Genomic DNA, 20,839 nt, shown 5'->3' with positions numbered 1-20,839 from the left:
CATCTTCCTTCCCTCCATCCGCCAAAGGCACTGTGCCAACCCCCACACCTCCTCTCTGCTTCCCCCCTCCACAGGTATCTGAACTACTTTGCCACCAAAGCCAGCCCCACCGGGGTGCTCCTGGACTTATGGGAAGCCGAGCACCAAGATGACGGCGATCTCAACACTCTGGCCAGTGCCTTAGAAGAGATGGGCAAGAGCGAGATGTTGGTGGTCATGGCCACAGAGGGGGATTGCTGACAATGCTCCCCACAGCTGGCGGGCCAGGAGGATGAAACAGGGAGCGAGCCAGGGTGGAGGGGGACACCCCTTGCCTGACGGCGGGGGGAGGCACGGCCATCCCCAGGCAGCGGCTGAGCGAGGACAGGCCAAGACTGTCGCTTTTTCCTCCCTCCCCGCGTCACTGTCAGCCTTAGAAGACCCATCCTTGGTGTTTACAAGCAATTCAAGTGTTACATAGCATTCCTCTTCCTCCTCTTCCTCCTGGCTGTCCCCAGGGTAGCAGGCAGCCAGCGTTGCTTGCGGCACGGGGAGGAATTGGGGCTTCTTGAGTTGGGACAGGGCAGGGGTGTGGGGGGGACTTTCCTTTTCCTTCTTCGTTCAGGTTTCCCTCCTCCTCCTCTTCCTCTACTGGCATTTCTGCATTGAAGAGACAAGTACAATCTAGGCAAACAGCTTGCTTCTGCCAAAAGCCCCTGTCCGGCTTCGTTAAGGCAAATAAGAAAGAAAAAAGGAAAACAAAAACCAACCCAAAAACGAGAGTTTCTTAGGAAACGCAAATAATTTATTATCCAGATCTTTGGATGAGTCCTTTTTTTTAAAAAAAAAAAAAAAAAAGAAAGGAAAAAAAAGGATTTATACATCTTTGTGTGAGAGAGCAGGGGCGTTGCTGTGGTCAGGGTGGGCGGAGAGAGAGAGATTAGAATGAACACATTTTTGTAGGGAAAGGTGTGAGATCTGAGCTGAGCAAAACGTGTTTACATGTCCTGGGACCCCTGGGGAGTCCGTAGGGTGAAGTGCCTCTACGCCCCTCTGGTTCAGGGCCTGCTCAGACCCTCCCTGAGACTTTTATTTTGGTCTCCTTGCAAACTCTCCTCTCCCCAGCACAGTGAGAGGTGAGGGATTCTGTCTGCAAGGAAGGCTTGAGGAGATGCTGCCCTGTGTTTAGGGTATGGGGCTGGGGCAGTGGGGAGGGTGAGTGTGTCCAGATATGGGTATTTTTATTGAATTCTTCCCTGGCATCATTCAGGGGGGAGCTTTTTTAGGATGACTACGCCTTCATTTACATAACTTCAGTGCAAACCAAAGAATTCAGTCCTGGGGTCAGAGGGAAGTGAGCAGCTCATGGAGGGGTCCAGGGAGAGCGGGGACGGGGGACAGACACTGGCTGAGCAGGATGTAGCTGCTTGCAAACCACATCGGTCCTGGGTCTGAGTGCTCCTGCCCAGTTTTTTGATGCAGTATTTAAGAAAGGGGTTTGGGGGCTGGAGGGGGAGACCTCAGTATCTCCAAGTTGCAAGTCAGGCTGAGCACTTCCTCGTAAGCGACAGCGCTGTAAGTGATGGTCAGGTTTCCCATCCTCTCATTGCAGCTCCTTTTCTTTTTGGCCTGTAATAGGGCCTTTAGAATGATGGAGAAGTTGTGGGATGAGTGGAAAGTCACCAAGAGGTAGGCAAGGATGAGGTTCCTCACAAAGATAATGGGGTCTTGACAGAGGGTGAAAACTTAGGTTGCTTGCAGGTAGAAATAGTTACTCGGCGAGTGCTGTGTCTTAGAAAACATGTCTGTCTGGAAAAAATAAAATAGGAAGGGGGTGGTAAGCTCAGGATTAAGAGTAGATCACATGGCAAGGCTGTGGATTCTCCATCAGTGAAAGTATTAAGAGCAGGGTCTGAGAACGGGTCCTGCTTTGGGCTGTGACATGCGGCGGCGTGCTGGCTGCAAAGACCTGGACCAGTGTTGCGGGATGCCATCCTGCAGCATCCTGGGGACTGGAGCAAACTGAGGGAGCTCCCGCAGTGAGCAAGAGCATTGCTGTCACGGGGTGGCTGTGGGGGAGTGTGTGGGGGCAGTTTTCGCTGTTGTTCAGGCATGGAGTTGATTCCTCCTGGCAGCTCTTGGAGCAGTGATTGAGCATGTAGAGCCATTCCCTGTTGTGTTTTGGGAGGTCTCCGGTGTTCCTTCCTGTTGGGTTTTCAAGGCAGTGGAACAAAGGGGGCTTTTGTCATTTGCGCTGGGTGGGAAGACTTCTGCTGGGTGAACTCCTGTGTCGTGTAGGCAGGGTTTTACTTGTCATAGGTCGTGTTTGAGCATCCCGTTTCTGAGGACCCATCTCTGAGCTTGGGGGGAGAAGGGGGTGGGGGAGGAATAAGAAAATGTGGGAAGAAATGAATTACTGATGGATCAGACCAGCTGCTGGTGTTATATAGGGCTCCTTTCTCAGCACCGTGGTGATCTCCGTGAGACGAGAGGCTCTTCTTTCGGGTCGCATCTGAATCTCTCTCGCTGTCATTCTTGCTCGCTTTGGTTCACAGATCACTCTGGGCCAGCGTGCATGCCTGTCCGTTCATTCATCCATCTGTCCCACCCGTGGGTGCCTCTTCCTGCATCCCCATCCCTCCGCCTTTGTCTTCCCCTTCCTTTCGGTGGGCAACAGCCACCTGGATCTGCTGAGGTGCATGTTTGGCGGGGGGGGGGGGAGTGGGGGGGTGGTGTTCTCCCTGGTTTTCAGACCAGGGACCCCACAATGGGAACAGGATGGGGGGAGGCAGGCTTTTCCCTCCACCCTGGTCCTCGTGAGCGCCTACACCCATCTCCCATGGGTGCCTCCCTCCCCTACCCGAGGATTTCTCTAGCCAGGCGTTTCAGCGAAGGCAAACCCTGAGCAGTCCACGTGGAGCTGGCAGTGTCCATCTCTTGCTCCGCAATCTGTTTCCATATTTATATGTCCAGGGGATGGGCCTGGTGGCATCCTCGAAAAACGCATCTGTTTATTCTGTAAACTAAAGAACTGTAAATAAAGTTTAGCATTCCTATTGTAACAAATTAATTTTTATGCAATAAATTATATTTCCTAGTCTAATAAAAAAAAATTAAAAAAAAAAAGATGAAGAAACAATCTGCTCTCTCCTCTTGTGTTCATCACTCACCAGTTCCTGACGGGTTTAGCATCTGCAGGGATTTGGGTCCAGCTCGAGCAGTGGCAGCAGTGTGGGTGGATTCCCCTCAGCATCCCCCCAACCTGTTTTTGGGTCGGATGCTGCATGAACGCGATCTCCGCCAGCTGGAGGATGCTGCTGTCGGAGTCCCCGATGGAGGTAAGCTGCAGAGAGGGATTTATGGCTTGGTTTGGACTTGTGTGGGTGGTTACAAGCAGGAGAGGAACTGTACAACCGTGTTGCTGTGGGCTAAGCCGACACCCCAAGCAGTGCATATCCTTCCCTGAGGGATCTCTGCCCACCCTGCAGAAGCAGATGCCCCTTCCCAAGGACCAGGGTGCCTAAACTGGGGGGGTGGGGAGGGAACAGCCCTGCCAGAGGGAATTGAGGTGACGCCAAGGAGATGGCAAGCCGTCCCTGATCTGACCAGGTGTGGGGATCCTGGAAAACTGCTGCCCTATCACTGCAGGATTGGTAACAGCCACACACAAGGCGTTAAAACCCTCCCAGCTGGGCTTCCTAGGCACGATGCTGAGGCAGATACCTTCTCAGAACTGTTGACGACTTCTTTGTCATTTATTAATTCCTTTAACCTCAGCTGTCCCAACCTGCTTTCACCGGGCACCTTTCACACTAACGCCTCTCTCTCTGATGGTCCAAGTCCATGGACAGCTTTGACCCGCCGGTGACTGGCATCACCTGATGTTCTCCCATTGGCTCATCCCCCCGAAAATCAGGCTGGCTCAGGCAATGCAGTGAACCTGGTCCCTGCCACAAGTTCCAAGGTGACGTGTTGAGAGATTTATTCTTCCAGAGAGAGGATGCCCGAGCAGCCCGCCCCTTTGGCTTTTCCATTGCGTGTTTAGGGAGCTTCCCTTGGGCAAATCCCAACGGATTTCACAACATGCTCACCGTGAGCTGCTCTGCGCAGCAGCAATGGCAGGGGGGAGCTGTTCTGTAAATCCTGGTTAACAAATTCCAATCTTTTAACCATTATACGCCCTTTGCTCCGTTAATGCTGCCAGTGCTGCATGTGGGGTTGGAGTGGAGGAGGAGCAGCCCAAACCACCCCACTTTGGGTGCAGGGGTGTCCCTAAAATCTGTCCCAAGCCCCACATGGGGCTCTGCATTGCAGAGGGTCTCTCAAGTGTGGGTAACACTGACTCAAGGGGCTGTGACAGCTCCAGTTAAGCTTTGTTTACCCTGCTCGGCTGTCATGCTCCCTTGTGCTGATATGATCCGAGGCTCTTCTCCAGCAGTGGGTTTTGTGACATGATGGATGGCAGCAGGTCAGAAATACTAGGCGAATCCCTCTGAGCTAATGGGTTACTGACTGTGCCATCTCCTCAGGTGATTTCCCAGCCTGGCATGTCAATGCAGATGAAAATCCTAAGGAGAAACCTCTGGAAAGAACCCTATGTGCTCGTCTAAAGTCTTTCCATTTCAGCATATTGCTGGTGGGTTGGTTGTGTGTTTCCAATTGTTTGCTTGCAAAAGAGGGGCAGAGGGAGGAAAAATAGAGCTTTGTCTGTGTCTCAGGCTCTTTTGACATCTGGGTGGCCAAGGCCGTCTGCTCCGAGCGGCTGGAAATGGGTGAGGTGGGTGGTGTCCAGCTGCGCGTGCACTGGTGCTGCTGGGAGGTGATGAGGTATCTGGGTCTGTATGTGTTTGTGCTGTTAGGCAGTTGTACGTGGAGAAAAATCCAGACTAGAGCATCTCAGGGCCTTCTGTGAAAAACGGAGAGTGTTTCACTTCGGTGAAGAAAGGCTGGGTGCAGGAGGCCAAAGCAAGGAGGAGACTGAGGTGGGTTGTAATTACCGGAGATACTGGAGGTAGGGAAGGCTGAGGTTGAACAGCTGGCAGCAGGAAACCTAGGATGTGAAACTCCACTAACAAACTGGGACTTCCGATGGAGTGGGGTTGCCCAAAAGCTGTGCCCCCTCATCGTGTTCATCATTTTCCTGCATCACTGCCTGCATGCTGAGCCTAAGACTGGCTTTGGGAAGGAGAAAGAGAAAGAAGAGTGGAGCAGAGGAAGAAGGGTGATGCTGCTGTCCCTCACAGTCCTCAAGGTGAGGGTTACGGGGTAGTTTAGAGGAAACCAAAAGCTTCATGGGGAAATTCATCTTAATGTGGTGTCGGAGGAAGCAAAGGCAGAGCTTGTGTCCCAGCTCTGGCTGGGGGTCCCTCCCTTTCTCCAAGATGCTCCCTGATCCCCACGCTCACCACCTCAGCCGGGGATGAAGCTCTTACGCTTTCATGTCCCCCACCAAAACCCAAGTTCGGAGGAAAGCTTTGGTCATCCCCGTGCGCCAAGCCTGGCCCCGGATAACGCTGATTTTAAGGGAGCACTTCTGATTTAACACCGGAGCAGGGGCAGGGGGAGAGGGAAGGGGTTTCCCAGCCGGGGGTCAGCCGGAGCAGCGCGGGGGTCAATCCTTTTTAAGAAGGTGGCGGGGAAAGTGGGGAGAAACGGGTCCAAAAATAGAAGGATAACGGAGGCAAAGGCTCGGCGGGAGGCCGTGCCTGGCTGCACCGCCCATCACCGTCCTGCCGCGCCGCGCAGCACCGCCCGCGGGGCCGGGCCGGGGCCACCCCCGCCGGGGCGGAGCGGGCGCGGCGGGGGCGCGGCGGGGACGCAGCCGGCAGGGCCCCAGTAAGTACTGGGGTTGTGAGGGAGGAGGAGGAGGAGGAGGAAGGAGGGGGTATGAGCGGGGGTGTTAGGGCGGGAGGGATGCGGCGCTTCCCGTGCCTGAAGCCGCGCGTTGTTTTGGGGAGTGTTTTTTAGGCAGCAATCCCCGATTTCCGGCATTTCCCTCTTCCTTTCCCCCCACCGCGCCCGGCTCGGCCCTTCCCCGGGAGTTTAGGAGCCGCTTCGCGAAGCCTGACGGTGCCGTGAGCCGCCGGAGAGCTGTGCGGCCGAAGCCCCGGGCTCCCCGCGGCAGTTCCGCGCCCGCGTTCGCTGCTTTGCGCGTTACTTTACGCGTCACCGCCCCGAAACCCTGGGGGACGCCGCGCTCGTTTATGAGTCACTGGGACTAAGCCCGGACGGTGCCGTGTTTAGTTTACAAGCCGGTTTCCAGGTCGCTGTGCCAGAGCCCGGTGGCGTTGTTAGTTTACACGCTGTTAATTATTTATCGGGGGGGGGGGGGACAACAACATACGAGTTGACTGTTCCTGGGTTTTGCGAGGCCGCGGGTACGGATTAATTATTAATTACGGGTGCTGCCACCTCCCTGCCGTACCTCAGGTCCCCTCACCCGGTGCCTTTCCAGCTGGTCCAGCTCATCCATGGTTTTTACTGGTGGTGGCAGGGGCTAAAGGAGGGGGGACCCACACGCAGCACCCCTTAGACCCTAATATCTTTGTTTTCCCCACAGCGTGCCAGCGCCATGCACCCTGTAGCGGGTCGCTCCCCCCAGGATGAAGAGCCCCTGATCCAGGAGCCTTCGGTGAACAGATGCAGCCAGCAAAAGCCCAGTGACCGCTTGCATGGTGCCTACATTATTTTCTTCCTCCTGGGCATCGGGTCATTGCTGCCCTGGAATTTCTTCATCACGGCAAAGCACTACTGGATGTACAAGCTGCAAAACTGCTCGGATCAGGCCACCCCAGCCGGACAGGGAGCATCTGATCTGCGCGTGAGTGTCTTGCTCTTGGGCTGGAAAAATAAGCCGTTTCCCTTCCCATTCTGCTCTTTTTTACCCCCTTATGCTTCCCCAGGAGGCAGGTAAATGTCCCCTGGGGTTTCACCTGGGACTAGGGCCTTATTTGGGGCCACACAGGTAGTTGCAAGAGGGAGGTTAAGAGGTGTAGGGCTTTGCAGTCTGGCCTTTAGCTCTATTTGAAGCAAGTTTTTAAAAATTTGGCTTAATCTACCCCCATGACCCGGACACCTTTCAGAGAACAATTTATATGACGCAAGGTAAAGCCAAAATTGTCTCAGTGCAAATCTCTCTCCCTGCTTCCCACGGGCTGGGACATAAATTGCCCTGAACTTCTTGCCCTGCAAAGAGGCATCTGACACATTTCAGGCCTTGTTGTCCCTTGTGCGGCACATCCTTCAGAGGCAGCAGCAGGGCCATGCAGCCCGGGAGCACCCGTAGTCTCAATTCCTTGGATGCTTTACAGCTTTTCCTTCAAGATCTGGCAGGTGTGACCAGAGTATCTCCTTGCAGCAATAAACATCTGGCTTTTGTCATATGGGATGAGGAGCTTGTCACCGAGCGATTGATGAGCCGGCCTTGGGGCGGCAGGCTTGATGGCCTCCCTTTTTCTTCCCCAAAAAGCCGCCTTCTCTCGCTCCCTCTGCCGTGGCAGGATTATTCCTTGTGCCCGAAGCAAAATGCCATTTCTTTGTGGCTAGGAAAAAAAAAATGTCGGTGTGACGAGGCTGCGTCCGGCCTCCTCTCCTTGCTGAGCTTGTTTGAGTGGTTTTGGCATGGTTTATTCTTCATGTAAACACTGAGCTGGGTGCAACAGCCACGTTTTCCCTCTGATTTCACCTCTGGTGAGGTATACATGGCTGTTAATAGCTGTTAGGCTGGCTGCGCGTTTGGTGGGAAGGAAGCAGAGCGTTGCTGACAGTGCTTGTACCCAAGGCTGGTGTAAATCCAGACTCTGGGAGGACTAAAGAGATGGAGGTGAAGCCATCCCATCCATTGTGGTGCCCAAGGACCGCAAATAGACTGCTCCTGTGCTAGTGAGGATGCTCAGGGTGGGCAAAGGGTGATCCGCCAGCACGTGGCGTGATACCCTCCTGCATTCCCTGCATCCCACCTGCTCCTGGTGGCTTCTGAGTCAGGCTTATCTGAGGCAGTTCTTGAAAATGCTTCATGGCTGAGGGATGCCACGTTCTTGTGTGTCAGGCAAAGGTGGGAGGAAGGCATCGGGCTTGCTTTGTGAATTGTTATTATTTACTAAGACCCAGGAAAGGTGCAACAGTTTTCATCACCGGTGTTTCTCCTTTAAAACTGTGATGGCAATGGGGATCTTGGCCCTCAAGCCAGCTGGGTTTATTTCTTATAGCCAAAAACTTCCCCTGAGCCTGTGCTTGCAGCAGGTGGGAACAACCCTGCACAAGAGTTACCCTCTGCTTTGGATTAACACCAAGTGAGCAGCAGCAACAAGGTGAGATGAGGATGGAGCCTGGTACTTCCCATTGGGCATGGATTAAATTTGCCAGCGGCCGTTCTGCCTCTGCGTTAAAGCTTTCCTTTATCACAGGAGTGACAGCAATTGCAGCTTTTCCTCTTGGCTTTTCTTTTCCAGCAGGGTTTGGCCACAGGGAAGGCAGGGCAAAATTTCCCAGTGCAGGTTCTTTGGTTTCTTAAATGTTTCTGCTGGCATGAGCACGTTGGCTGGGAATGGATGAGCAGTTCCCCGAGGTGCTCGAAACACAGCATCCCTTCTGGATTACTTCAAGTCCACTTCTGCTTCGCAGAAAGCTTTTATAAAGTCTCTTTTCCTCCTCAAAAGAAACAAGAAAATTAATTTAGAAATATATTAAATATCCCTGGGCTGGTTTGAGGGCTCGATTTAAGTAGACTGGTAAACAAGTCTTAGTTTTAGCAGCAGACTCTGTGTCTTGCTTTGTCTTTTCGTAATTCATCGTGTGGCCGAAGAGCTTTGAGCTTCCCCCTTCATCAAGCCGGTGCCATAGGTGCAGGCATTTATGTCTCCGTGGATGCAGACTCCCTAGGAGTGATTATTAGATTTCCCATCACTTACAGTAAATCTCCTGATAGAGAAGAAGTGCTTATAAACCGATTAAAAGGCTATGATGCAAAGCTGAAAAAACTGCCAAAAAACTCCCGAAATTCCCCAACCCCCCCAAAAAAAACATGCAGAGAAAATGTGCCAAGTGCCTTCCTGTGTTCGGCCATGATCTGGCCCAATCTCTGTAGCTAGGTAACTGTGGGAAACGAAAACCCATCAGGATGGGAGCAGATGGGTAGGTCATCGTCAAGTATCATCCGACCTGCTGGCTGAGATGCCCGCAGGAAAACCCTGGGGATTAAGCACCTTGAGGGAAAGGAGGTGGAGCAGACGTGCTTTAACGGCACGATACGTAAAATAGATTGGAAACATAAGCATCTGGCTTCAGTCTCAGTGGAGGAATCTCGTTCTCTGCTGCAGTTACTGCTTTCTGCATGCCCAGCCTGACCCACCATGTGAGGCAAGCTGGGGAATATTGACTGATGCCGCAGCCAGCTTCCTTGGACAATGATGATACAGGTCCCCAGAGTTTCGATGTAGTTTCTCAGTGAGTTTTGTGTTGTGCGTGGAGAGGGGGAACGGGAGGGGAAACAGTGTCCCCATGTCCTCACTTGGGTTGCTTTTGCTCGAGCAAGTTCTTGGCCGTGGAGAGGGATGTGCAGGTTTGCTAGTGGCCCTGGGCTGTCGAGGCAGTCGGCTGAGAATATTAACGCCCGACGTATAAAAACCAGCTCTCGCAGAGGTCTCGAGTAGGGTAAAACGTTCAGGGGATTTGTCCAGGATGCCAGGGCCAGCAGGACAAATTTCGGCTCCCCATATTGGATGCTGCCCATAGGGCCAGCACAGCAGCAAGGCAGGTATCTCTTTCTCTGCTTCTGCTTCTGGATGATCTGGTCTGTCCCTGTTTTCCTGAAATACCCCAGGGCTATTGTGGGATGACAGAGCTCCACAGCCCCATCCCTGCTGTCCTGAGCAGCTTTGCAACATGCGCTATGACACGACAAGGCAGATGCTTACATCGTAACTTCTCACGTGTGCTCCATTGTGCTATGTTTAGGACCTGAAATTGATGTGTTATCTGCCCCCCTTACCTTGTTTTCTTTGGTTGCTTTTTTTAAATTTATTTTTCTCTTTCCTGGCAGGACTTTTTTGAGAGTTACATCTCCATCGCTTCAACTGTGCCCTCAGTGCTGTGCCTGATCGGAAACTTCATGCTCGTCAACAAGTAAGCACTGCTCTATCCCTGGTTCCGTTAACCACAGCTCTCCCTGCATCGCTCCTGCTTTTCTCCAACCTCCACCGTGGCACCCAGCTCATCTTCCCCTTCCCTCAGTGGTGAAGGCATGGGGCATCGTGAGCACAGCCTCCATGGGCAGCCAAAATCCTCTGCCCCTGCTTGAGTGGCAGCTGGCTGAGATGGAGTGGGGTGAAGCACCCTGCTCCCCACCACCAGCACCAGTGCCTGGAGCATGAATCACTTCTGAGGTTTAATTGCTGGGCAGACAGTCTTTCCTTTTAAAAATGTCCCCATGGCCTATGCCTTTCAGTAAGCTTGACTTAAATCTAAAATAGCTGCCCACCCCCATCTGTACCATGCCTTGTCTCAGCTTAGACCCCCCACGTGGCTTGCAGGCAAAGAGGGGAGTGTTTGTGTGCTTCATTTCTGGATCCCAGCTCCTCGCATCCCTCCATCCATCCCTGTCTGGTCCCCAGGTCAGCCCCTCCGGCCTCCCAGCTGGGTTAACCCCCGTGCTCCGACAGCAGATTATCTTGCGGTGAGGTGCCCAGGGTTACTTTCCCCCATCCCAATGTGTTTTCCTGTGCAGATTTGACCGCTGCTGCGGTACGTCATCATGGTGGTGGTGGGCATAGCTCCTGACATCTGGGGGAAATGGGTGTTTACAGCTCAGCCAGGCTTAGCCTTAGCCCTGCCGATGGCGAAAGTGGAAACCGCAGAGTTAGCATCTAAAAGTTGCTGAGAAAAATCATTATTTTTAACCCCTTACCTCCCCCCACCTTGTTTTCAGCTTTTTTTCTATTTTTTTTCCTTTAAAAATCCTTCTCTCAGCACAGGAGACCTGTGTCCCATGTCACACCTATAGCTTTAAACACAGGAGTATCCTCTTCCCCTTGTCCCCAGGGTGCCTGCCAGTGTCCGGATCCTGTCCTCCCTCTTCGTCATGCTGGCTGTCTTCCTGGTGATCACAGTGCTCGTGAAAGTCAATACCTCCACCTGGACCACTCAGTTCTTCGCCCTCACCCTCTGCTGCGTGGTCGTCGTCAGCAGCGCCTCGACTGTCTTCACCAGCAGCATCTTCGGGCTGAGCAGCCGCTTCCCCATGAAGAACTTGCAGGCGCTGATCGCAGGTTGGTGTCCTCCAGCTACCCTGTCCCATCCCAGCGGGATCATGCTCTTGGGTTTCCTGTAGCTGGTTTTCTTTCTCTTGCATCTGGGCATTTCATCATGTGGGGTTTGTTTTAGAAACTTATCTTTGCCTTAAAGATAAAGGGAAGTTGTCGAGGGAGAAACTTGCTCAGTCACATGAGCTTTCATTTCTGTAACCAGGGGCAGCTCCAGCCAGCTTGACCCAAGTTATTCATCCCAGACAGGGCAGGAGATACGTCCCTCAGCTCCCCTGCTTGCTGCTGGAGGAACCTTCAGCCTTGTGTTGTCCCTCCTTTTCGCTGAGCGCTTCTGTGTGTTCCCATGAGTGATGAGGGGCGCGTCGGGAGCTGTGAGTGATGAGCTCCCCGGAGGTTTGGGAACGTTATAAATGTGCCGCCGAGCGGCTGACACACCGAGGCAGCAAGGGATGAAAAGCAAGGCGAAGAGATTTTCTTTCCCGGGGCCGTGACAGGAGTGCTTTAATGAGTTTAGCCCAGCAGGGGAAATCCCAGCAGCCCTGAGATGATGGACCTGTCGCTGGTGGCTTGGATTCCCATCTGGGGGAGTGCAGAAGAGTGGCAGGTGTGTGTGTGTGCTGGTGGAAAGCTGGATTTAGGCTTTTGGTGGGGTTTAGACCTTCTCAGCGGGGCTGGACACATGCAAACACAGTGGGTCAGGTCCCATCCTGACCCTTGTGGGGTGCTGCGGCTGGGTTGGAATGGACACAGGTTTGACCTGGGCCAGGATGCAGCCTCGCAGATAGCTGTGGCACAGTGAAGCGGGGAAATGAAGATGAGGTGGTGGGTTTGGGGTCCAGCATGTGGGGCTGGGGGTGAGCTACTTCTCTTGGGCAGGGGTGGGGGTTGTATGCCCCAAGAGGTGTTAGTGAGAGCGTGCTGCTGTTTCCGCGTTCCCTCTCTGCAAGGTGGGTTGCTCTCTGCCACCTGCATGTCCTTCACCTGTGCCCTGGATGCTGAGCTCCAGCTCTCTGGTCCCTTGTGCAGGTCAGGCTATGGGCGGCACAATCAGTGCCATTGCCTCCTTGATAGACCTGGCAGCAGCGGCTGATGTTACGGACAGCGCCCTGGCCTACTTCCTCACCGCCGACATCTTCATCGTCATCTGCATCATGGTGTACCTCCTCCTTCCCAGGCTGGAGTACTCCAGGTGTGTGCACCAGCCTGCCACGGGCATCCCACAAGCAGGGCTTGGGAGGCTTTGCTACTCTCCATACTGAGTAGGGGTGCTGGGGGGACCCATGGGATGTTTGCTGTGCCGGTCCCTGCCCCAGCATCCCATTGCTGTGCTGCCACCAGTCACACTTCCCCATTTGACTGAAACCACAGACTGAAACCAGGCTCTCGCCCCGGCATGTCCTGAGTTTCTGTGGGAAGAGGGGTGCTGACTCCTGGGCTTCTGCAATCTGTGAAGTCAGCAGAGCGCCGTGATCTGGAAGCAGCCAGCCTAGTGGGTCCCAGTAGGGTATCCACAATGTCAGGCACTGATGTGCATGACGCATTGGTCCCACTGGTGCTTGCAAGCCCCAGAACAACCCACCCCTGTCCCCAAATGCCTGCACGTGGTAGGTGCCACCCTGTGAACTGCTGAGGGTGTAAAGGCATCCCCACAGTGGGGAAGAGGTGGCGGGTCCTTGAGGGTCATCTCTTCACGTGATGGAGGTGTGATGGAGTCACTGCAGCTGCCTTCGCTGGGTCCAGCAAACATCCCTATGTGGCCAGCTTCTTTCCTGCTCGCTCTCCAGATCTCACACACACTTGGCCAATAATCTCCCTCCCTCTCTTTTTCCAGGTATTACTTGAGCAGCCCGAAGGAGAGACCATCTCTGGCCACCGTGCTGCCCGACAGCTCCACGGAGGATGAGGCAGAGCAAGGAGGCACCACAAACACCACCCTCCTCGCAAAAAGCACCAGCATCCCCCCGCTCCGCCCCATCGTGCAGAAGACTGCCCTCCTCGGCTTCTGCCTCTTCTACGTCTTCTTCATCTCCATCATCATCTTCCCTTCTCTCTCCTCCAATATCGAGTCTGTCACTAAGTCCTCGGGAAGCCTGTGGAGCACCAAGTACTTTGCGCCTCTCACCAGTTTCCTCCTCTACAATTTTGCCGACTGGTCTGGAAGGCAGATCACCGCCTGGATCCAGGTGCCTGGCCCCAAGAGCAAGCTGCTGCCCGCCCTCGTCCTCCTCAGGACCATCTTCCTCCCTCTTTTCATCCTCAGCAACTACCAACCGAGGGCTCACATCCGGACAGTGGTCTTCAACCGAGATGTCTACCCCGTGGTCTTCACAGTGCTGCTGGGGCTGAGCAATGGCTATCTGGGGACGCTGGTCATGGTCTATGGCCCCAAGATCGTGCCCAAAGAGCTGGCTGAGGCAGCGGGGGTGGTGATGACGTTTTACATCATGCTGGGCCTGGCTGTGGGGTCTGCCTGCTCCATCCTCATTGTCCACCTTGTGTAGAGGAGCAGCTGTTGGGGGACACCCTCGGTTTGTGGTGCTGCTGTTGGATATTTAGGGTCGGGTGCCTGTCTTAGGTGGGGAGGGTTGCATCCATGGGGAAGGTCCTCTTTCTGGAAAGGGGTGTCCCCTGTGCCCGAGAGGTCTTGTCAGACCTTTGTTGCTCCTCAGCTAGACCAGACCAAAGGGACCAAAACAAAAAATAGCCTCCTCCTCCCCATGGAGCTCAGGGAAGTGGTGGGTGGGCAGCACCGAGAGGCCTGTCCCTCACCTTAGTGTTGGTGGGCAAGGGTGGCTTGCTAGTGCCACCACACTGGTATTAAACTGAACCTGGGGTTTGTCATGGTACCGCAGGTTTTGCTAGCTCATTGTTACGGATTTACCCCGGAATGTTTTGGGGGGGGGAATCTCAGGGTGATCCCCCTTCATCAAGCCATGACAGAGGTGTTGAGCTGCAGGGGATTTGAGCCCTAGAGTACCTTCAAGGAAGCTTCAGGAGTGGCTTACAGCCACACCAGAGATCAGGGCACCGTTTCGGGGGGATTTCATACCTTCACACCCCAGAAAAGTATATGTAAGGGAAACCTCTCCACTTGGACTTCTGCTTGCTTTAATTCTTCCAGATAAAATTGAATCCAGGGCTCATCCACCACCCAGCACAGTGCCACTAGTGCCTGGACTGGACATTGCAGCCTGAGAACGCTTCTGCCGTGACCACGCTGTGATGGTTGCAGACACTGACTTAACCGGTCTGCGAGCAGAACCTCAAAGGAGCCAAAATGCGGAGCAATGCCAATGTGAAGGTTGTAAGGTGCCTTTATCCTGCTCTGAGGAGGGCCTGTAAAAGCTGAGGACAAGGTATTAGCGAGGCTTCGCCATGACACCCACAGCAGAACGCTGATTAATTGAGGTAGACAGGTGGCATATGGCCTCCAGATGCTTTCAGTGGGGTGAGCTACCACAACGCCCAGAAGTGATGGCCCACCCAAAGAGGACCAGCATTTAAAATCACTTAAACTTCCATATGCAAGTGCAGCCTGAACCTAATTACCAGTATTGTATTTACTTTCGCAGGTCGGGTGGATCTGTGGCTTAGGAGAGGTCCACAGGCAGGCTGGGGTGTCATGGCAGAACGTGGCGCTGCCACTGAGGCTTCAGGGATGCTCGCTGTGGGAAATACCTCCTTTCAGGCTGGGCTGGTAGCAGATGCTCTGTTCGGGAGGGGGGACAACACACTCTCTCGGCGTCCCCTCCTTTACCAAGTGGTAGTGAAGCTACCGCAAGTGGTGGTTGGTGGCAGTGGAGGTTTGTTTTTCAGTACAAGTCCCTTGCAGCGTTTCAGTTGGGCTTGGCAGGGCACACAGGGGCTGCTTTGGCTGGCATTGGTCCAGGTTAAGGTCCAGCTGGTAGTACCGGAGCATTGCTTGGGGCAGTGCAATTGTCACTCATGGCTGAAAACCCCACCCCAACGTTGTGTAGGCAACCAAAGCATCCCTTCGAGGTCTCCAGTTCTCTCCAAGTGAGAGCCTGCTGTGTGGTCTGGTTGTCTCAACTCCCGTGTTTCACCCCGTCCCAAGTATGATGAGATTCTTCTCGTTTGCCAACTGCTCCACCATGTTACAGACCAAATACCTCAAGACAGAACTTAATTACCCTGTACCGTTACTAATAAAGTTAATTCTTGATACTCTTCAACTCGTGGTGTCTGGAGCGATTTCTTGTGGAGACACACAGATGCAGGTTCTTTTACTTTGCGTTTTTCCTTCCAGTCATCAACCTCTCCCAGCATGGAGGTGAAGGAGCCCCCAGAGAATTGCTTTGAGAGCCCAGTTACTCTCATTTAACATCTACAAGTGACTTGAGTGTAGGTGTGGAGTGCAAACTCATCGCATCTGCAGGGAAGCAAGCAGAAAAGGGAATTTACCTTTGTCTTTCATGGTGTTCAGGTAAGGAAAGTTAGAGAAACGAGAGGAAAAAAGTCAATACAGGTTCGAATTGGGCAAGAATCGGGTCCCAGTATACAGCAGGGAACCAGTGGTGGGGGCGGCATGGTGTGAGGACGGATGGGTGGCCTGTGTGGGTGATCTCCTTGCAGAAGGGGATGGATAATTATATGGTGGTGTGTGTAACAGCAGCGAAGTCATTGTAGCTGTGTGGTGCCTGGGTGAAACAGCATCTGATGCTCTATGTCAGCTGTATGGAAAAACCCGAGCTGAGAAAACGGAGCATGATGAGGGGAAAGGGTGGTTACAAGGCAGAGCTGTCATGGTTTTACCCCGGCTGAGAGCTGAGATCCAGGCAGCTGCCTGCTCTTTAAAGGAAAAGAGGAGGATGAGGAGAGGAGGGGGAGGGTTGTGAGGCAAGGGAAGGGAAAAGGAAGGGGCAAATAACAGCCCCAAAACCAAGAAACCAAAAGCCCGTGGGTTGGTATAAGGATAGTTCAGTAAAATAGCAGAAAGATAAAATGTAACAATGCTAACAGGACTTTAGAGCAAAAAATATATGAAACTGTTGATACACAATGCAGTTTCTCACCGAATCACACAACTCAGGCCATGCCACCCAGAGCCATCCCGGAACCTGACTGTCCCCCAAAAACCACGCATCCTGGAGCCATCTGCTCCTCTTCCCACCAGCCCCCCTCTATACTGAGCATGATGTAACTGGCATGGAATACTCTCTTTGGCCAGTTTGGGTCACCTGTCCTGGCTTCGTCCCCTCCTTTCTCATTAATAGAGAAATATGAAGAACTGAAAAAGTCCTTGATTGCTTGACACAACTAAAAACATCAGGGTGTTATCAGCACTGCTTTCATTTTAACTCTCAAACACAGCATTCCATCCGCTGCTACAAAAGAAGTTAACTCCATCCTGACCAAAACCAGGACAAGAGCAAAGGATGCCAGGGCTGTATTGTGGGCACGTTAGTCAAAATGCAACCACAGTTCATTTCTCAATGGTTTTAAATAATCTATTGTGGATAAGGAAAGCAGTCATTGGCCCTGGGCTCTGGTTCAGGAACGCTCCTCGCTCCACAGCAGCGCTGAGATGGGGCAGCCAGCAGAAATGCTGTGGGGGTCACACCCCAACTTCTTCATGGGACTTTGCTGGGACATTAACACTTCTTTGTCTTCTGCATCTCGGAGGGGGAGTTGCTCCCTGGGTCTTTGGAACTAGGATACCTGAGTTCCAGAGGAAGATTTTGGGTAGGGGCACGGCTGGGACCCCAGATGGGTCCATGGATCTTCCTCACCCTGCCAAAGCTGTGTTCCCAGATTTTTATCTCTATTTAACATCATCCCCTCAGCTGCTTGAGGGACTAGCAGGGTTGTAAATGTTTTCACCATCTTTCAGCATAGGAAAGCGGGTTGTGAGCCGGCTGGCTGGGGAAGGACCACGTGCTCCTCTCCGCGGGGCTTGGCCCCATCTCACCAGCGGGTGTGCAATGAGAGATGCAGGCACTTGCAAAATTCATGAGGGCGAGCCCACCAAGTGAATCTAAATCAAAGACAGGCATGAGTCCCCACGAGGGGCAGAGCAGCAGAGCTGCCATTCGCCCAGCATCGCTGGCACAGACCACTCTGGGGCTGGACAGCCCCTGCAATTGCCCAGCTCAGCACAGGGCTGGCAGCCTGGCACGCTTGGAATGCTGTACCTGCCCTGTGCTAGCATCTCCAACAGCCTTTGGTCTTAAATCCAACTGGCCGAGGGGAGACGGATGCTGCAAACTGGCAAAGCAATGCCAGTGAGGTGGGAGGGTGCAGGGAGCAGGAGGGGGGTGGATGAAAGGGCAGAAAGTGGAGGAGATGCATCTGTTGTAGCTTCTGCTCAGAGGAGAGCGTCTGAGCCCATGCCTGGCCTTTTATTTTTGTCCCTATTCTCGGCTTAGCGGTGCCAACTATCCCTCCCTGCTCTGTGGCCCTGAGGTGTAGGTCTTGGGGGGGAATGGGGTCAGAGCAAAGAAATGCACTCTAGGAGGGAAGGAAACTTTTGTTATGGGGCCATACTCACTCCCCGTCTGTCACAAGCAGTTGTCTCTCCGATCTCCAAAGCCTTGCCTGGCCCAATCACGCTTGGTGGAGTGTCCCACGGGGTAGAATGCTGCCGCCTCTCCATCTGCGACATTGGCCTTGGCATTGCAGAGGCTTTGGTGCGGCGCTGTTACTCTTTGGGGGGAGGGGGCGTGGAGCAGTGGAAATGTCTTTGAAACAACCTTGCTACCCTTTAGTATCGCCTTGGTGGTGACCAAAGAGAAGATGTGCTGCCTCTCGGCTGCCCTGAAAGGGGAGCAGGATGTATATTGGGGTAGAACCCGCCCCTTCGGTGTTTTGATGGGATGTGCTGCGACTCAAAAGCCTGCATAGCCAAAGCCAATGGGCTCATGGCAGCTTGACTGCAGGAATAGGGGGCTGCGAGGGTGGTAGGATGTGGGTATCTGGCAGGGTATCCACCCAGCAGCATGGAGCATCCCTGCTGTCTCTGCCCTTGCATCCTGACAAAGCTCCTAATGAGCTCTGGGAGGCCCCACGGGCCAGCCCTCATGACCTCATTCTTAATTACCTCTCCTTGGCAGCTTCATTTGTATGGGCAACGGGGTCCTTGGGCAGCGGGGTCCCCTGTTCTGTGTGGCCCTGGGGGCTCGGGCAGCGTGTGTGGAGCTGTCACCCCTCAGCAGAGTGGGTAATGCTCTCTGACCCCCTGCCCCTCCAAAACGCTTGCCACCTCACCCTCCTCAACCAGGGAACAGACCAGTTTCAAGGTGTTTCAGCTCTCGGGCCTTTTCCCCCTATGTAGGCGTGGGGTTGGAGCCTGGCAACCTCGGCAGCTTTGCATCCTCCTGAGAAGGGGCATGAGAGCCAAGGGCTTGGAATGCCAGCAGTCTCTTTTATTTTCGGCAGGGGATCAGGGAAGGATGAGGTCCCCAGCAGATGAGCCGAGCTGATCCTACCCCTCCACAGGCACCCCAGAGAAAATAATAATAATAATAATTAAAAACCAAGCCAACCTGACACGGCGTTGAAGCCTCGCCAGCCAGCTGCAGGCTTGCCCGGCTGCTGTTCTCCTTTTGCATGTTTTATGGAGTAATTTGTACTATATTTACACGACGGTGATAAACAGTTTTTTAAAATGGAAGCGAAGAAAACGCTGTTGAATGAATTGTTACAAAAAAACCCCATTTGCCATTCCAGAGGGGGTGGGGTAAAAAAAGGAAAGGAAAGGGGGAAAAAAAAACCAACCCAAAAAAAAGAAAAGAAGGGATAAAAATCACCGTCCTAGGGACATGCTGTTCGTCAGATCTGGGTATTTTTTCCCTTGATTTGTGTGCCTAATGTGAGGAGGAGAAGTCGCAGATGCATGCTGAATTCTGCAGGGAACATATGCATGCATTTAAATCATTTACAGCATTTACTGGTGCAATTGTAAAGCACGTTATTTTTCTGCATTTGTAATTAGGCTCTAAACAGATGGTGAAGGGCTGTAGCTTCTGATTAGACAGGCTTGCGCTCTGTTGGACAGCACTGTGAGAACAAGCCGAGCCGAGAAAGTTTTCTTCCTAATTTATCATGCCGTGGCAGGGGTGATGGGGTTGGGGGGGTAGCATATCTGGGGCTGGTTGTGCACGAACTCCGGTGTGCCCGTAGCAGGCTAGGTGATGCCAAAGGAGCTGGTGGGTCTGTTCCCTCTGCCATCCCTGCTCTCTGATGGATGGGGCTCGGCTGCATTTCCAGGTTTCGTAAGCCTGCCTCGCTCAGCACTGCACAGCTTTGGGTACCCGACAGCGCGGGATGGAGCGCCTGCTTTGACAGATGCATTTAGTATGAAGCAGAAAGGTTGGAGAAGGGGTTTTAAAGTGGGAGCGAGCTCCAGGCTCGCGGCTGCGTGTGAGGATCATGTGCCTGGTGTTAGCTCTGCTCTTCGGCATTGCCTTTCCTCTGCAGCCATGGCGAGCTCCAGGGCTTGGCAAGGTGGGTAGAACTCTCCTGCGGCTCAGGAGCCAAGTAGAGGAGAATTTATCAGGTGGTATTTGTATTTATCCCTACAGTTTCTTATATTCCTGGCTGGTATCCTTCAGTTGCAAACACGTGAACCCAGCTAAAATGGATTAAATGGGAGGCAACTGGGAGAGCCGACAAGGAGCATGACACGAGTCTGAGCAGATCCGGAGACCCACAGGGCTGGAAGCTGGGTCATTGGGTGACCAGCATAGGTGTCCTTCAGGTTTCCCCTGTGTGGCCCAGTATACTTTGTGTCTCCTTGGTTTCTTCCCTCTCCACTGTGCAAACGGGGTTCATCTCCCCTTGTGCCTCTGTCCTGCTGCTCCCCTGAGTTACTGGCAAACTTATGCACAGAGTTGCCCAAGACTTGGCATGGGAGGAGGTCATCTCCTAGGTGGCACGGTCCCTCACCCCGAAAGCAGGCAGCTTGGACATGTGGCTTGGGAGAGCACGCTGCAGGGGAGGTGACAGAGCAAAGGGTATGGTGGCATGCGACAGGAGGGCACATCCAGCAAGGCCTGGGCTGTCGTGAGGATGCTGTGCCTGTAGATGGCACCTTTTGCTCTGCCTCTGCTCAGGAGGAAAGGAAAACGGGGACCAAAACCTAAAACCTGGGTAAGGTAGTGTGCAGAGCTAGATGGGAGATGTTGGATGGGTGGCATGAGGTGACCCGGGTAGTCATCCCCAGGGGTGTAAAGGACCCAGGTCCCAAAGCTGCCCTGCTCTCACCAGAACTGCCTGCTTCAATCACTGCCGAACGGTGGGAATCCACTAATGGTCCCTCTAGGTGGGAAATCACACTGCCAGCAGTCTCAAAATCCAGGGAAAAGCACCTCCAGCTGCTCAGAGAGCTGCAACGAAGGGTTGGGGTTTTTTTTAAACTCTCAAACAGCAGAGCTTCAGGCCTTTGGCTGTGTCTGGTTGGTGTGATCCCAGGAGGTTTCATGGAGCTCACACCTCCACCCTTCTGTCTGCAAGCCATCCCCATGCTGCAGCTCTGTTGCCCCACTCCAGTTGGGGATGGGAGGTCCAGGGCTGGCTCAGCTGGACCCACCTCTAAACACGAGCTGGCAGCTCTTCGATGGAGGATGCCACACGTGAGATAA

General features: G+C 53.5%; 2 protein-coding genes across 2 annotated transcripts in view; both read left to right on the top strand.

The window, feature by feature from the left end:
- UNC5B (unc-5 netrin receptor B) overlaps positions 1–465 on the top strand; it is a gene marked incomplete at its 5' end in the record, with an annotated part of 51,164 nt that extends 50,699 nt beyond the window's left edge. The window contains one exon of the mRNA XM_084264369.1: positions 75–465. Coding sequence (XP_084120495.1) covers positions 75–240 — 166 coding nt within the window. The 3' untranslated portion in view covers positions 241–465. The remainder of the gene's footprint in view (positions 1–74) is intronic.
- Positions 466–6,541: 6,076 nt separating this feature from the next.
- On the top strand, positions 6,542–13,799 carry SLC29A3 (solute carrier family 29 member 3). Its single transcript, XM_084265787.1, has 5 exons — positions 6,542–6,799; positions 10,019–10,101; positions 11,017–11,243; positions 12,267–12,429; positions 13,072–13,799. The coding sequence occupies exons 1-5, from the start codon at positions 6,551–6,553 to the stop codon at positions 13,739–13,741; spliced, it is 1,392 nt and encodes a 463-aa protein (XP_084121913.1). The 5' UTR covers positions 6,542–6,550; the 3' UTR covers positions 13,742–13,799.
- The last annotated feature ends 7,040 nt before the right edge of the window (positions 13,800–20,839 follow it).

The sequence above is a fragment of the Gallinula chloropus genome (genome assembly GCF_964237585.1).
Source record: "Gallinula chloropus genome assembly, chromosome: 5".
Classification (NCBI taxonomy): domain Eukaryota; kingdom Metazoa; phylum Chordata; class Aves; order Gruiformes; family Rallidae; genus Gallinula; species Gallinula chloropus.
This window is presented reverse-complemented; position numbering and strand designations above follow the sequence as displayed.